General features: G+C 41.4%; 1 protein-coding gene across 6 annotated transcripts in view; it reads right to left on the bottom strand.

Moving 5' to 3' along the window:
• Nucleotides 1–16,131, bottom strand: part of ptbp1b (polypyrimidine tract binding protein 1b) — a 32,675-nt gene extending 16,544 nt beyond the window's left edge. The window contains exons 1-5 of one of the 6 annotated variants that reach the window (XM_061978326.2): nucleotides 16,044–16,131; nucleotides 10,724–10,757; nucleotides 10,543–10,635; nucleotides 2,831–2,882; nucleotides 2,577–2,749 (exon numbers count right to left, since the gene is read on the bottom strand). In XM_061978326.2, the coding sequence (XP_061834310.1) occupies nucleotides 2,577–2,749; nucleotides 2,831–2,843 (186 nt within the window). In that variant the 5' untranslated portion in view covers nucleotides 2,844–2,882; nucleotides 10,543–10,635; nucleotides 10,724–10,757; nucleotides 16,044–16,131. The remainder of the gene's footprint in view (nucleotides 1–2,576; nucleotides 2,750–2,830; nucleotides 2,883–10,542; nucleotides 10,636–10,723; nucleotides 10,758–16,043) is intronic. The other 5 variants (XM_061978320.2, XM_061978324.2, XM_061978323.2 and 2 more) reach the window with 5 other exon arrangements.
• Nucleotides 16,132–17,126: the final 995 nt, after the last annotated feature.

Genomic DNA, 17,126 nt, shown 5'->3' with positions numbered 1-17,126 from the left:
ACTGTAAATTGTTATGAATAAAAGTCGTAAAAATGAAAATGTGTGTTTTTTTAATGTGAAAGTAAATGAAAGTGATAATGTATGAATGGATGTACCTGTATATAGTGTAATATATTTGGGAGGGTTGTAATCTTTTAATGGCTGTCAATGGTCTCGCCCCAGCTTACATCAAAGATCTCCTGGACCAACCTACCAGCTCCAGGCTTGGTCGTTGCCTTCGATCTGACAACCAGATGACCCTGAAGGTCCTACGGTCAAACCTAGTGACAAAGGGAGACCGTGCTTTCTCAGTGACGGCACCTAGGCTATGGAATAAGCTGCCTCTGAATATCAAGTCTGCCACCACTCTGGACTCTTTTAGAGCACAGCTTAAAACTCACCTCTTTACCGCAGATGACTTTTGATTTATGTGTTCATTGTGAGTCTTAAATGTTTATTTTAGATTCCTTTGTGTGTCTCAGGCTCTGTTTCTGTTTTTTTGTTTCTCTACTCCGGCTGATGTAACAGTTGGTTGGGGGGCGTATAATAAATGAAAATAACATAACATAAGTAAAGAAGCGGACATCAGCATGGATCTACGTAGGCTTTATTTTTAAACTCACATGTAAGCAAATGCGCCACTGCGTCAATCCCGGTCTTTCAACAATTGCTATTTCTTCGGCATCAAAATATATATTCATATATTTCATGTAGCCTATTATTTGTGCACTACTGACAAGTGATGCACCAACATTTTGGCAGGCTTTAATAGAAACCGAAACCAGGTGTTCTGATTCAATTTCAGCTGGCGACTGCGTCTTTTCAGCACACACGACTGACTGCTCGCCCACAGCTGATGAAAAAATTAGATTCAGGTCGCATTGTGTTTAGACTGAAGTCACATTTGAAAATATCAGATTCCAATCTGACTCAGGTCTACCTCCTGATGTAGCCTGAATCTGATGCCAAAAGATCAGATTTGAAGCACTTTGGAGCGTTAAGACTGGCAAAAAAAATCAGATCTGTGTCACTTGAGGGCAACAAAATCTCATTTGGTGTGCAGTGTAAACGGGGCCAATGCAGGCATGAAAAACAACATGCATGTGCATGCTTCATATTGGGGAGGTGTGTGTGTGTGTGGGGGGGGGGGGGGGGGGGGCTAAGAGGGGAGGAGTATATTTACAGCTAGAATTCACCAAGTCAAGTATTTCATATATATATATATATATATATATATAGAAGAAATACTTGACTTTCAGTGAATTCTAGCTATATATATATTTATTGTATTATATATATATACCGTATATATATATATATATATATATATATATATATATATATATATATATATATATATATATATATATATATATATATATATATATATATAAATAAAATAAATACTTGAATTTCAGTGTTCATTTATTTACACATATACACACACACATAACACTCATCTACTCATTGTTGAGTTAAGGGTTGAATTGTCCATCCTTGTTCTATTCTCTGTCACTATTTTTCTAACCATGCTGAACACCCTTTCACAGGTACCCAGAAAGGTTTCGAGTACCACCAAAAAAACTGAATCTCTGAAGACAGTATAAAAATCTGTGTTAAAGGTGTACAAATACTGTTTGTATAATAAGCATGTTATTGTTTACAAATAAGGGTTAAGAGTTCAGTACTAAAAAAAAGAAAAAAGAATGTGGCTTAAGTACAGTTTTTTAATTGAGCTGCTGCATTTTTTGGTTGGGTTGTTTATTTATTTTCAGTAACTTCTACATTTCTAAAAGGGGAGGAATGTAATAGAGTGATCTATGTTTGTCTGTTGCCATCTCCTGGTGAATGTTGGCTATAGCGTACTGGGGTTACTTTTTGGTTGGCCAACGATTTAGTGGTGTTGCGCACCTGACGTTAAGTGTGTGAGTCTGTTCTGAAGTCTACAGTAAAGAGACGTACTTCATCACCTCGCCTGGTTATTGCCTCCAACTCAATATATTACAACAACATTGCTGTTTACGGCAGACAAACTGCTTTACGGTAGAATAAAACATGACTGCTGTTGTTGTGTGTTGTTGCCGCGCTGGGAGGACGTTAATGAAACTGCCTAACAATAAACCCACATAAGAAACCAAGAACTTGCCCTCGATCATTCTACAGTTATAACATGTTTGGGCAGGCATGCTGTTTATATTGTGGGAAAGCGGACGTGAATACAGGCTGTCGACACGTCACTCAGGTCCGCATGGAGCTGGAGGGGGCGTGGCTTCCAGCTCCGCCTGAATTTCGGGAGATTTTCGGGAGAAAATTTGTCCCGGGAGGTTTTCGGGAGAGGCGCTGAATTTCGGGAGTCTCCCGGAAAATCCGGGAGGGTTGGCAAGTATGCATGTAGGTGCTAGTGCCAGCAACTCAGAGTGGATAGTACGCATAAATATATAAACATTTACAAGTTCCTTAATCGTATTTTGGGGTGGAGGTGAAAAAAAAAAAAAAAGATGTCCCCAAGGGGGGGTTGACAAAAAAATTATTGAGAAGCACTGATCTCTAACAACATACTCATTAGGACAAGACATGATGCTGTCCTCAACACTCACCTGGTTCTTGGATTTGAGCAGCAGCAGGTTGGTGATGTCTCCAAAGGGAAGGCCCAGGCCGATGACTTCAGGTTCGCTGACGTCGTCGGGAAGTTTGCGGATGTGGACGACTCTGGACGGCGTGCTGAGACCTCTCAGGTCACCTTTCAACTTGTCGTTGTCGTTGCCATTGGCTACAGAGCACACGGAGGAGGAGTTTGGCGTAGATTGGTTTTAGCCAGGACGGCAGATGGAGAAAAAGAAGGGAAGGAAACCTGGGGTCGTCATGATACACGGGCCACTGGAGAAAAGATGCTCAGGTCCCCTCTGAAACACAACATGAAGAAAATGACTACAGTTGTCCATCGCGCCCAAATATTCACCACATCACAGATCTTTTGGGTATATTTTCTTCATTTTTTAAAGCATAGTCTACAATTTGTTGGTCCCAAATTCAGCATTTTTAAGTATAACAATGGCTAAATAGACTAAAAAGATGAATACTGCAGTAGTATTTGCCAATGAGGAGACCAAACTAATTAGAGTGTTCATTATCTGATTGGCTCAGCCTCAAGCAGCGTTATTCTAGATTATAAGGTGACTAAAGGGAGTTATTTCATGTCTAGAGGGCTACCATAATGTTGAAAAACTTATTTTAAAAAGGGTGTAAACAGTCCTTAATGCTCTAGCTAAGAAAATATATTTTTTGTTAAGTACTGACTACTATGCGGAAATTCATTCATCGCGGTCATGTCTGAAATCGATTAGAAGGGATAAATTACTGTACGTTGAAATGATAAGTTGTGAACGACTGGTGAGTCTCGTTACATTGCACCATTATTGCGGTTATGGTTTTACCTTAATTGTATTTTCAGAAAAAATGAATTACACCAAACACTAAATGTTTTTTTCCAGGGTTGCAACATTCGAATGTCAACATGCTGCAGGAAAGGATCCAAACATATTCACAGCCTGTGTGAGGGTGGAGGGCAATGCATCATGGTACATGTCGTCCTGGGAGGAGCAATCACATGTCCATGAATGACATCAGAATCAAATTTGCATAATTTACCAAGAAAGACAGTCATTTTTAAAAAAAAGATCAAAACACAAATGTTATTTCTATAGTCAAAACACATCTTTGTGATGTTGTTTGGGCCGTCAAAATCAATATGTTCATGCAGATTAATCCATCCTCATTTTTAGGAGTGTGACAAATTGATCTACCTAACTATTTCTATATTTAACAATGATACGATAATCTATGAACTACGCCACATATTGGTTATTTATGGTGAGTGTAAAAGTGATTGCGGCGATAGCGGACAGTAAACAATTGAGCACAACTGTTACGGCTACTCTTGCGTTCAAGAAAGTTCGAAAAAATTTAAAAAAAAGATAGCACAGTAGTACTGAGGAGGAGGTTTATGACTCACTAATTCCTTAAGCACTCGCGAGATATGTCGAGATTCCAAATGATCATCATTTATTTTCACAAACATAAAATATTCTCCGTGGTTGACTTCATAATAATCAAAATAACTTATTTAGCGGTAAATAAACTGTTTCACTCCTTCAACATGATAGACAGACAAAAGAAGCACCCAGCTGTCCTGTCTTTTTAATCATAGGAGGAGGAAGTGGCTCACCAGGAGGAGCGTGAGCAGCTGAAAACAATCAGTCCATCATAATTCATCTAAAACATCCAATAATTCAACATCATCATTGGCATTATTTGATTTCTTTGTCAAAACAATTAATAAATAATATAGATAGGCTCAACTATGTACGGCATCTTGAATTCATCATTGTATTTCATCATTATGAATTTTATAATCACGAATTATAACAAACAGGCATCTTGAATGGATCACTGTATTTCATCATTATGTATTTTATAATCAATAATTATAACAAACATCACATTATCAATTCCATTTTATTTACAAGATATGACACAATATGCATGTCCTCAGTGCTGCTTTGCTCCACTTTATTTCCTAATACTTTTAATATTGCTAATATTTGCATCCAGTTAATGTCACCCTAACATCAATGTTTGGTGAGTTATTATAATATTGCAAATATCTCCATTGGGTTAATGTCATTGTAACGTCAATGTTTCTTTCACTTCTATAGTAGAAAGTTGTGGCCATAAATCGAGAAGTTGGTCAACTTTGACATTCGACTTGGGACCAAGATATGGTCACAAAAGCCACGGATGAAGTGCTGGCTGTCCAGAGTCGGGACCCGGGGTGGACCGCTCGCCTGTGCATCGGCTGGGAACATCTCTGCGCTGCTGACCCGTCTCCGCTCGGGATGGTGTCCTGCTGGCCCCACTATGGACTGGACTCTTATTATGTTGGATCCACTATGGACTGGACTCTCACAATATTATGTCAGACCCACTCGACATCCATTGCTTTCGGTCTCCCCTAGAGGGGGGGGGGGGTTACCCACATATGCGGTCCTCTCCAAGGTTTCTCATAGTCATTCACATCGACGTCCCACTGGGGTGAGTTTTTCCTTGCCCTTATGTGGGCTTTGTACCGAGGATGTCGTTGTGGCTTGTGCAGCCCTTTGAGACACTTGTGATTTAGGGCTATATAAATAAACATTGATTGATTGATTGATTGAATGTATCTTTTGAAAGGGTTTTGTTTAGTTACTGTTAAGTAGGGATGTAATGATATGAACATTTCATATCACAGTTATTGTGACCAAAATTATCACGTTTATTATTGTAATTGCAGTATTGTTGAATGTGCTCAAAAAGTACACGCACACTGAAATAGTTTGACCAAGTTTTTTTTTAACTAAAATAAATACTAAGGGTGTAACGGTACGTGTATTTGTATTGAACCATTTCGGTACGGGGGTTTCGGTTCGGTTCGGAGGTGTACCGAACGAGTTTCCACACGGACATATTAAGTAGCGTACCGCACGTTGTGCAATCAATGCACACCGAGGCACAACACACGGCATGCTAGCAGCGACCGAGCTACGACAACAAAGCGAAAGCGGTTTGCCGACATTGTTCAGCAGCGGTAAGGTATGCTTCTGGCAACGTCATACATGCTAACCCATTTGAAGCGTCACCACCCCCAAGTGAACATCGCTTCAACGACGAGAAAGACGAGCGTGGTGCAAACCCCGCATTCAAGCAGCCTCTCCTCGGCGAGTCAAGCAGGGCTAAAGCAATAACAAATGCAGTTGGTGTTTTTATAGCATCAGATTTAAAGGGGAACATTATCACAATTTCAGAAGGGTTAAAACCATTAAAAAATCAGTTCCCAGTGGCTTATTTTATTTTTCGAAGTTTTTTTCAAAATTTTACCCATCACGCAATATCCCTAAAAAAAGCTTCAAAGTGCCTGATTTTAACCATCGTTATATACACCCGTCCATTTTCCTGTGACGTCACATAGTGATGCCAATACAAACAAACATGGCGGTTAGAACAGCAAGCTATAGCGACATTAGCTCGGATTCAGACTCGGATTTCAGCGGCTTAAGCGATTCAACAGATTACGCATGTATTGAAACGGATGGTTGTAGTGTGGAGGCAGGTAGCGAAAACGAAATTGAAGAAGAAACTGAAGCTATTGAGCTATATCGGTTTGAACCGTATGCAAGCGAAACCGACGAAAACGACACGACAGCCAGCGACACGGGAGAAAGCGAGGACGAATTCTACCAACGATTGGTATGTGTTTGTTTGGCATTAAAGGAAACTAACAACTATGAACTAGGTTTACAGCATATGAAATACATTTGGCAACAACATGCACTTTGAGAGTGCAGACAGCCCAGTTTTCATCAATTAATATATTCTGTAGACATACCCTCATCCGCTCTCTTTTCCTGAAAGCTGATCTGTCCAGTCCAGTTGGAAATGCATCTGCTTTGAGTGTCGCAGGATATCCACACATTTTTGCCATCTCTGTCGTAGCATAGCTTTCGTCGGTAAAGTGTGCGGAACAAACGTCCAATTTCTTGCCACTTTCGCATCTTTGGGCCACTGGTGCAACTTGAATCCGTCCCTGTTCGTGTTGTTACACCCTCCGACAACACACCGACGAGGCATGATGTCTCCAAGGTACGGAAAACAGTCGAAAAAACGGAAAATAACAGAGCTGATTTGACTCGGTGTTTGAGAAAATGGCGGATTGCTTCCCGATGTGACGTCATCGCTCCGAGAGCGTTATAATAGAAAGGCGTTTAATTCGCCAAAATTCACCCATTTAGAGTTCGAAAATAGGTTAAAAAAATATATGGTCTTTTTCTGCAACATCAAGGTATATATTGACGCTTACATAGGTCTGGTGATAATGTTCCCCTTTAAGACCATATTGCATTAAAAACTAGATTTTGACCCACTTCTTCTTTCTGCAGACAATGTGGATAAACTGATTTTTCTGGCAAGAAACATGAAGATTGAGTGAAAGTCATCAGGGGCACAGGTCCGGTGGCCATGGATGAAGTGCTGGCTGTCCAGAGTCGGGACCCGGGGTGGACCGCTCGCCTGTGCATCGGCTGGGAACATCTCTGCGCTGCTGACCCGTCTCCGCTCGGGATGGTGTCCTGCTGGCCCCACTATGGACTGGACTCTTATTATGTTGGATCCACTATGGACTGGACTCTCACAATATTATGTCAGACCCACTCGACATCCATTGCTTTCGGTCTCCCCTAGAGGGGGGGGGGGGGTTACCCACATATGCGGTCCTCTCCAAGGTTTCTCATAGTCATTCACATCGACGTCCCACTGGGGTGAGTTTTTCCTTGCCCTTATGTGGGCTTTGTACCGAGGATGTCGTTGTGGCTTGTGCAGCCCTTTGAGACACTTGTGATTTAGGGCTATATAAATAAACATTGATTGATTGATTGATTGAATGTATCTTTTGAAAGGGTTTTGTTTAGTTACTGTTAAGTAGGGATGTAATGATATGAACATTTCATATCACAGTTATTGTGACCAAAATTATCACGTTTATTATTGTAATTGCAGTATTGTTGAATGTGCTCAAAAAGTACACGCACACTGAAATAGTTTGACCAAGTTTTTTTTTAACTAAAATAAATACTAAGGGTGTAACGGTACGTGTATTTGTATTGAACCATTTCGGTACGGGGGTTTCGGTTCGGTTCGGAGGTGTACCGAACGAGTTTCCACACGGACATATTAAGTAGCGTACCGCACGTTGTGCAATCAATGCACACCGAGGCACAACACACGGCATGCTAGCAGCGACCGAGCTACGACAACAAAGCGAAAGCGGTTTGCCGACATTGTTCAGCAGCGGTAAGGTATGCTTCTGGCAACGTCATACATGCTAACCCATTTGAAGCGTCACCACCCCCAAGTGAACATCGCTTCAACGACGAGAAAGACGAGCGTGGTGCAAACCCCGCATTCAAGCAGCCTCTCCTCGGCGAGTCAAGCAGGGCTAAAGCAATAACAAATGCAGTTGGTGTTTTTATAGCATCAGATTTAAAGGGGAACATTATCACAATTTCAGAAGGGTTAAAACCATTAAAAAATCAGTTCCCAGTGGCTTATTTTATTTTTCGAAGTTTTTTTCAAAATTTTACCCATCACGCAATATCCCTAAAAAAAGCTTCAAAGTGCCTGATTTTAACCATCGTTATATACACCCGTCCATTTTCCTGTGACGTCACATAGTGATGCCAATACAAACAAACATGGCGGTTAGAACAGCAAGCTATAGCGACATTAGCTCGGATTCAGACTCGGATTTCAGCGGCTTAAGCGATTCAACAGATTACGCATGTATTGAAACGGATGGTTGTAGTGTGGAGGCAGGTAGCGAAAACGAAATTGAAGAAGAAACTGAAGCTATTGAGCTATATCGGTTTGAACCGTATGCAAGCGAAACCGACGAAAACGACACGACAGCCAGCGACACGGGAGAAAGCGAGGACGAATTCTACCAACGATTGGTATGTGTTTGTTTGGCATTAAAGGAAACTAACAACTATGAACTAGGTTTACAGCATATGAAATACATTTGGCAACAACATGCACTTTGAGAGTGCAGACAGCCCAGTTTTCATCAATTAATATATTCTGTAGACATACCCTCATCCGCTCTCTTTTCCTGAAAGCTGATCTGTCCAGTCCAGTTGGAAATGCATCTGCTTTGAGTGTCGCAGGATATCCACACATTTTTGCCATCTCTGTCGTAGCATAGCTTTCGTCGGTAAAGTGTGCGGAACAAACGTCCAATTTCTTGCCACTTTCGCATCTTTGGGCCACTGGTGCAACTTGAATCCGTCCCTGTTCGTGTTGTTACACCCTCCGACAACACACCGACGAGGCATGATGTCTCCAAGGTACGGAAAACAGTCGAAAAAACGGAAAATAACAGAGCTGATTTGACTCGGTGTTTGAGAAAATGGCGGATTGCTTCCCGATGTGACGTCATCGCTCCGAGAGCGTTATAATAGAAAGGCGTTTAATTCGCCAAAATTCACCCATTTAGAGTTCGAAAATAGGTTAAAAAAATATATGGTCTTTTTCTGCAACATCAAGGTATATATTGACGCTTACATAGGTCTGGTGATAATGTTCCCCTTTAAGACCATATTGCATTAAAAACTAGATTTTGACCCACTTCTTCTTTCTGCAGACAATGTGGATAAACTGATTTTTCTGGCAAGAAACATGAAGATTGAGTGAAAGTCATCAGGGTTAAAGGCTGGAGGGGGGGGAATAAAAGTTAATCTGAGGCTGAGTTGACTTGAAACTGTTTAATGTTGCACTTTTTATATGTAGAAGAAAAGTTTTGTCGTTTTATTTAATTTGAGCAACAACTTGAGGCAGTTTAATGTTGAATAACGTGACTTAAACAAGTTGAAAAACGTATTGGGGTGTTACCATTTAGTGGTCAATTGTACGGAATATGTACTGTACTGTGCAATCTACTAATAAAAGTCTCAATCAATCAATCAATCAATCACAAAAAGCACTTTATATGTAGAAAAGTTTTGTTAAACCATTCTGAGCCATATTTTTAGTTTTTATTGTATATATGTTGACCACATTAACCCTGGCAATGGAACCTGTGTGTATATGTATGTTATGCCATTGTTTACAAATTTGGTAAATAAATAACCAAATTTTTTTTATAATTTTGTTGATTTCTTACTGTACCAAAAATGAACCGAACCGTGACCCCCAAACCGAGATACGTACCGAAACAAAAATGTTGTGTTCCGTTACACCCCTAATTACATGTTATGTAGACCACAAGATAGTGTTTTAAATTTAGAAAAAAAGTCATAATATGACCCCTTTAATGCGCCTTATAATCTGATGTGCCTTTTGTATAAAAAAAAAAGACCTGAAAAGACCTGCTCATCGGCAGTGCCCTATAGTCCGAAAAATACGGTAACATTTTCATACGTAAGCAGATTTGGGGTTTCTGGCATACGTAGAGTTTTAGTCAACATTCAAAGTTTTATTTGACTTGCGTTGCATGCTCGTAACAGGTGGTGCCGAATCTATTTGTGGCGGTTTAAATGTATTAATGGCGGAAAACCAAAGATAAATAAATGTATGGGAAACACTGTTTGGGCTCAGATGCAGCGATTCCTGCCGGGCCACTAAGTGAAAGAGGCTACAGTTTCCACAAGAACAATAAGGCGGGCGTTTAAAAAAACAAAAAACTTTTTTTGACGGGCTTGAGGGAACGCGAGCAGCTCAGATCTTCTTACTGATACGCTCATGAATAAAAGAAGAGAAAGATGAGCTGCCCGCGCCCACAGTTGGACCTGCTTTGTGTGGAACCGCACACTTACTGTTGAAGACCCCATTAGGGCCTCACCTGAGGATGTTTGTTTGATATTCCGCTTAAGAATTAGCTCAATGTGGAAGGGTTCAAAGAGCAGCTTTGTCACCCTTAACCCATCAATTGGATCTTAGTTTGAAAAAGTGTGTGTGTGTGTGTGTTAAGAAGTTTACTGTTTTGACTTTCTCGCCAGCTGAAGCTAGCGGACCTGGATGCTAATTACAGGAAAAAGCTCTCATCTGTTCCGAGATGGTGGAGAGTCCGTCCTGCGGGACACAATTGAGAAGCCTCAGAGTCTCTGTGAAGAAGAGGAGGAGGAGGAGAAGGAGGAGGCCGAGAGGCCCAGGTACCTACCTTGGATCCTGTTGTTCAGTCATGCTGGATGCCCCTAAGAAGAGGACAAGTGTTAGAAGCAGTACGACTCAAGTTGTGGCGCCTTCCCAAGGAAGAAGCTGGTGTCTTATTAACATTAGCGCTGCCGTGGTAGCAAACAGTCAAAGCAGCTAAACCAGTCGTCTCATTAATTGTTTAATGAGTTCTCTTAACGCTTGCTTGACTCCACCCCCCGCATCTTACGAGCAACATCAGCCATTCCCTGCAAGCATGACGGGCGGAGTCACGTGCTTGGAGTACAGTAAGACGACTTTTGTGGAATGTCAGCATTCCATGTGGATTGAAAGGCGTCTAGTCAGAATGACTGGTGGTAAAACAGCTGGCTGGAGGCCCCTTAGGGCACCAATGGGTCCTGACAAGAATTCTAACTGCAGATGATTGTGATGCGGTTTACAGGCCCAATCAAACAATCGATTATGCAAGACCACAACGACACGCCAATGCTCAAAAACAAATTTACCAGCTACATACATCACTTTTTTCCAAGACTAATTTAAACTTCATAGACATTGTTCACTTAAGCCTACTGTTTTAAACTGTTAAAACTGTTTTTATCATCTCAGAAATATTTCTAAAGTGAGAAATTTGTTGTCAAAATTGGATCATGTGTTCATTTCGTCTCGCATTGACTATTGCAATTCTCTCTTCAACAAGTCAACGCTAAAGAGACTTCAGACGGTACAAAATGCGGCTGCCAGACTTTTGACCGGTGCACCCAGAATATTGGCTTCCAGTTAAATTCAGCATTGACTTTAACATTTTAGTTGCATGGTGGGGCCCTGAGTACATCACTGACTTGCTATGCCCCTACTCTTCAGTGCGCAGCCTCCGGTCTTCAAAAGATCCCGAAAGCTCGTTTTAAAACCCGTGGAGGCCTGGCATTCCAGGCTATAGCTCCCGGACTCTGGAACAATTTGCCCCAGTCCCTCCGTGATCTTGCCTGTGTTGACACTTTTAAGAAACATTTGAAAACTTCTCTTTGTAGTAAAGCTTTTACTTAATGTACCTTTTAACTGTCATTTTTAATCCACTTTGTATCTTTTTTATGAAGTTGCCCCTGTTTTAAATTGAATTGTTGTTTTACTTTACCTATGTTTTGTGATATGCCCCTACTCTTCAGTGCTCAGCCTCCGGTCTTTAGGCCAGGGTCTTCTACAGATCCCGAAAACTCGTTTTAAAACCCGTGGAGGCCTGGCATTCCAGGCTATAGCTCCTGGACTCCGGAACAATTTGCACCAGTCCCTCTGTGATCTTGCCTGTGTTGACACTTTTAAGAAACATTTGAAAACTTCTCTTTTTAGTAAAGCTTTTAGTTAATGCACCTATTAACTGTCATTTTCAACCCACTTTGTATCCTTTTTATGATGTTGCCCCTGTTATAAATTGAATTGTTGTTTTACTTTACCTATGTTTTGTACAGCGCTTTGTGAATTTATCTGTCAAAGCGCTTTATAAATAAAATGTACCTACTTAAGACACTGCGTTTCCATGGCGACCACTACAGTAATATGAACCTTCTGAAGAAAACTCTAGGACGAAGCTGCCATGGCAACAGCATCTTAACCTTTAAATGGAAAGAGTGAGCATTGGGTACACTCGGAAATCCGAAATATAGTCTTATAGTAAGGTAACTTGTTAGAGCAACACACATCTGTGGTTGTGTTCCTTGTTGGATGGCAAATGAAGATGTGTACAGCTCTGGTAATGTGTACATTCGCACCCACCTGCACAAATGTACTTCAAAATGTAACAATCAAAATAAATATGACTTCTTTTTTTGGTTTACTAGGGCATGCATATATAATATGCATTAGTTTGACCATTTAAAATCAACGATAATAAAAAGGAGATGCTTGGAAATAGCATAAAAATGCCCCAAAAACTTGGAAAACGTGATTCATAGCGTTACTTTATGGTGTAACCATCATGAGCGTTCTGTTCAGGCATATTTCTTTTATATTTTGATAAATCATCATAAATAGGTATTGATCAATCTTTAAGCTGTGTGTATTTGATTTCAGTTTGCTTTTGACATCTTATTTAGAATTGTAGTTGAAACTTTTACAACCTTGTGTTGCGCTCATGATGGCGTAACCAAACTAGATTATTTTGAATATTTATTCCCTTTTTTTAAATTTAGTATATTTATGTATACTGTGTTTTATGCTTTTTTCTTTTTGGAACATGTACTTCAGTAATGCGGACGCTGTATCGATCCGTTGTGGTGAAGAAGGAGCTGAGCCGGAAGGAAAAGCTCTCAATTTACCGGATGATCTACGTTCCCATCCTCACCTATGGTCATGAGCTTTGGGTTATGACCGAAAGGACAAGATCACGGGTACAAGCGGCCGAACATGACATGACAATCAACAATGTCCCCACAAAGAAGAAAAGCGTCCGCACAACTTAAATAGTCTTGATTGCGAAAACAAAGCAGGTGTGGAGAATAGCGCTCAAGGAAGACATGAAACTGCAACAGGAAAATACCAACAAAACGGGAAAAAAACACCAAAATAGGAGCGCAAGACAAGGACTAAAACACTACGCACAGAAAAACAGCAAAAAACTCAAGATAAATCAAGGCGTGATGTGACAGGTCGTGACAGTACACCTACTTTGAGACAAGAGCTATAGTGAGGCATTCATGGTTATGGTTTAAATTCATATCCAAAAATTGCGAGAACGACTTTTTATTGTCGATATCGGCTACTGAGTTTCGTTTTTTAATGATTTCTGCTTGTGGTGTGCCTCAAAATTTTTTCTATGAAAAAAAATGTGCCTTGGCTCAAAAAAGGTTGAAAAACACTGCTTTATACCAAACATCAATGTGAAATAGCGTGAAGGCCAAGCAAACTGCACCAAAGTATGCACCAAGTATCTTTTTAACATGTTTACAGTCAACCAGCGGATGGCGTTCATACTGCATACTACACCCATGTTCTTTTCATTCGATTTTATAATAATCAACAAAACATTGAGTGTTTTAAAACCTTAATGAACTGTAGATTACACATTCAACATATTTACTGTTTTTTTAATTTTATTTTAATGATCAACATTTAATTTTCGCAGCCGAGTGTGAAGCGAGTAGGTCTTGCCCCAAGTGGAGGAGTTCAAGTACCGTATTTTCCGCACTATTAGCCGCACCTAAAAACCACAAATTTACTCAAAAGCTGACAGTGCGGCTTATAACTCGGTGCACTTTATATATGGATTAATATTAAGATTCATTTTCATAAAGTTTCGGTCTCGCAACTACGGTAAACAGCCGCCATATTTTTTCCCCGTAGAAGAGGAAGTGCTTCTTCTTCTACGCAAGCAACCGCCAAGGTAAGCACCCGCCCCCATAGAACAGGAAGCGCTTCTTCTTCTACTGTAAGCAACCACCCACCCGCGTAGAAGAAGAAGAAGCGCGCGGATATTACGTTTCATTTTCTTTGTGTGTTTACATCTGTAAAGACCACAAAATGGCTCCTACTAAACGACAGGTTTCCGGTTCATGAAAAGACGCAATCTCTCCATCCGCACACGGACTACTATTTCACAGCAACTGCCTAAAGACTTTCAAGAAAAGCTGGCTACTTTCCGTGCATATTGTAAAAACAAGATAGCTGAAAAAAAGATCCGGCCAGAGAACATTATCAACATGGACGAGGTTCCACTGACTTTTGATATTCCTGTGAACCGCACTGTGGATACAACGGGAGCACGTACGGTGAATATTCGCACCACAGGGAATGAGAAGTCATCCTTCACTGTGGTTCTAGCTTGCCATGCTAATGGCCAGAAACTTCCACCCATGGTGATATTCAAAAGGAAGACCTTGCCAAAAGAGACCTTTCCAGCCGGCGTCATCATAAAAGCTAACTCGAAGGGATGGATGGATGAAGAAAAGATGAGCGAGTGGTTAAGGTAAGTTTACGCGAAGAGGCCGGATGGCTTTTTTCACGCAGCTCCGTCCATGTTGATATACGACTCCATGCGCGCCCACATCACGCTGGTTTTTAATATATTATTAAAGTTTGACTGACCTATCTGACTGTTTTTTTGACATTCCTTTAGCGCAGTTAGATGCGGCTTACAACACGGGGCGGCTTATAGGTGGACAAAGTTTTGAAATATGCCGTTCATTGAAGGCGCGGCTTATAACCCAGGGCGCCTTATGGTGCGGAAAATACGGTACCTCGGAGTCTTGTTCACGAGTGAGGGGAGAGTGGATCGTGATATAGACAGGCGGATCGGTGCGGCGTCTTCAGTAATGCGGACGCTGTATCGATCTGTTGTGGTGAAGAAGGTGCTGAGCCGGAAGGCAAAGCTCTGAATTTACCGGTCGATCTACGTTTCCATCCTCACCTATGGTCATGAGCTTTGGGTTAGGCGGCCGAAAAGAGCTTTCTCCGCCGGGTGGCGGGGCTCTCCCTTAGAGATAGGGTGAGAAGCTCTGTCATCCGGGAGGACCTCAAACTAAAGCCGCTGCTCCTCCACATCGAGAGGAGCCTGACGAGGTGGTTCGGGCATCTGGTCAGGATGCCACCAGAACGCCTCCCTAGGGAGGTGTTTCGGGCACGTCCGACCGGTAGGATGCCACGGGGAAGACCCAGGACACGTTGGGTAGACTATGTCTCCCGGCTGGCCTGGGAACGCCTCAGGATCCCCCGGGAGGAGCTGGACGAAGTAGCTGGGGAGAGAGAAGTCTGGGCTTCCCTGCTTAGGCTGCTGCCCCCGCGACTCGACCTCGGATAAGATGGATGGAACATGTACTATACATATAACACAATAAAGTCCCATATAAAATCATGTTTCTAGCAATACTTTAATTTTGCCTTTGAAAGTAACACTCCAATGTCCATTAGTGGAGCTGTACACAGATGTATGCCGTGCTGACGTCATATAGGCGGGGTCAACCGAACACAATCACACAGCAGCTCTCAAACATGAAACATTTTAGGAAGCAACTCAACCATCCGCGCATCAAAATGCTTACAACAAGATACAACTGCTGCCCAACCCACGATAATATCCAAAGGACGGAAACAATGACCACCATTACATACACACTTTATCGACAAGAAACGTCACCTTTGTTGGGTTTTCGAAAGGGGCGGCCAGGTGGAGTTAGCACCATTAGCTTAGCCACAAGCTAATACCGAAAGCACAATTATTAGACGCGGTTAACGTAACAACGGAGCGGAAATACCACTCGACGACGTATCTTCGCCCGTATTCCAAAATGTGTCCTAAATGAAAGTTGAGGTGGGAAGGAACAGGTAGTACAACTCACCCGTCCATCGCACATGAACGCGGAACTGCCAAGCAACAGGTTCCCACTGGCCAGCAGCAGTTTCCTGTTATGGACGGACAAAATGGCGTCTGACGCGAGCGGGGCTCTGATTGGACGTTTAGCAAAGCCTGTGGGCGGTGCTTGACCGAGCTGCGAGCTGATTGGCTGAGCGGGGAAAGGGAACAGGAACAATACTTTGAGTGGTTGAAGATGAGCGTCTAAATACATTCAACATGACACTTTTCACTTTGTAACGCGACTGGACGTTATTGACTTGTTTTGGCATCAGGGGAAACATAATCGACACACGCATTAGGTACACATTTGTCGATGTACTCCAGAATATTTGGTTTTATTTACAGGATATGCAAATACATCTTCATTTCATTCAAATTCATTAAAATGTGGTTTTTTTAGCATACTCCTAACACTGTATGGTATGTGTCTACGTATAAATAGAGCATTTTACTTCATGCTCTACGGGTGTTTCTGCAATAAATCCCTTTTTTACTTTAATTTCAGCAACTAACCAACAGTGCAGTGGCAGTCACGTGATCAGCACCGGAAATTTGGGGCTTCCTCTGATGTGCCGTGACGTCACACAAGGGTCAGATATTTCATTTCATTGGCGTTGTTAGGCATATTTTGTTAAAATATTCTTAAGCCCCCCTAAATAATTTGGTGTTTTTTTTGTTTTTTTACAAATGCATGCCGACATATTCATTATAAAGTGGCCCGAATATGAGTTTAAATAAATAATCATATAACCTGTCAGGGGCGTCACTAGCTTTTAAGGACAGGGGGGGGCTTAGCCCCCAGGAGATGCACAGGATGCGAGCGAACGTTACGCACAAGCACACAACTTCACAAACGGCTAACAAAGACTTAGAAATTATTCATTGTTATTATTATTATTTTAAAAAAAATGCACGGGACGAAATTAAATGCTCCCCGGGACGATGGCTTTTAACCTTTTTTTTTCTTTTTATGTATTTATTCGTTTTACATTTTATATTAAATGTCTTGGTTTTTCCTCCCTCTGAAAATCCTATGAAATGTTTAACAAGCCATCCTATAATAATA

The sequence above is a fragment of the Nerophis lumbriciformis genome, linkage group LG18 (assembly GCF_033978685.3).
Source record: "Nerophis lumbriciformis linkage group LG18, RoL_Nlum_v2.1, whole genome shotgun sequence".
NCBI lineage: Eukaryota > Metazoa > Chordata > Actinopteri > Syngnathiformes > Syngnathidae > Nerophis > Nerophis lumbriciformis.
This window is presented reverse-complemented; position numbering and strand designations above follow the sequence as displayed.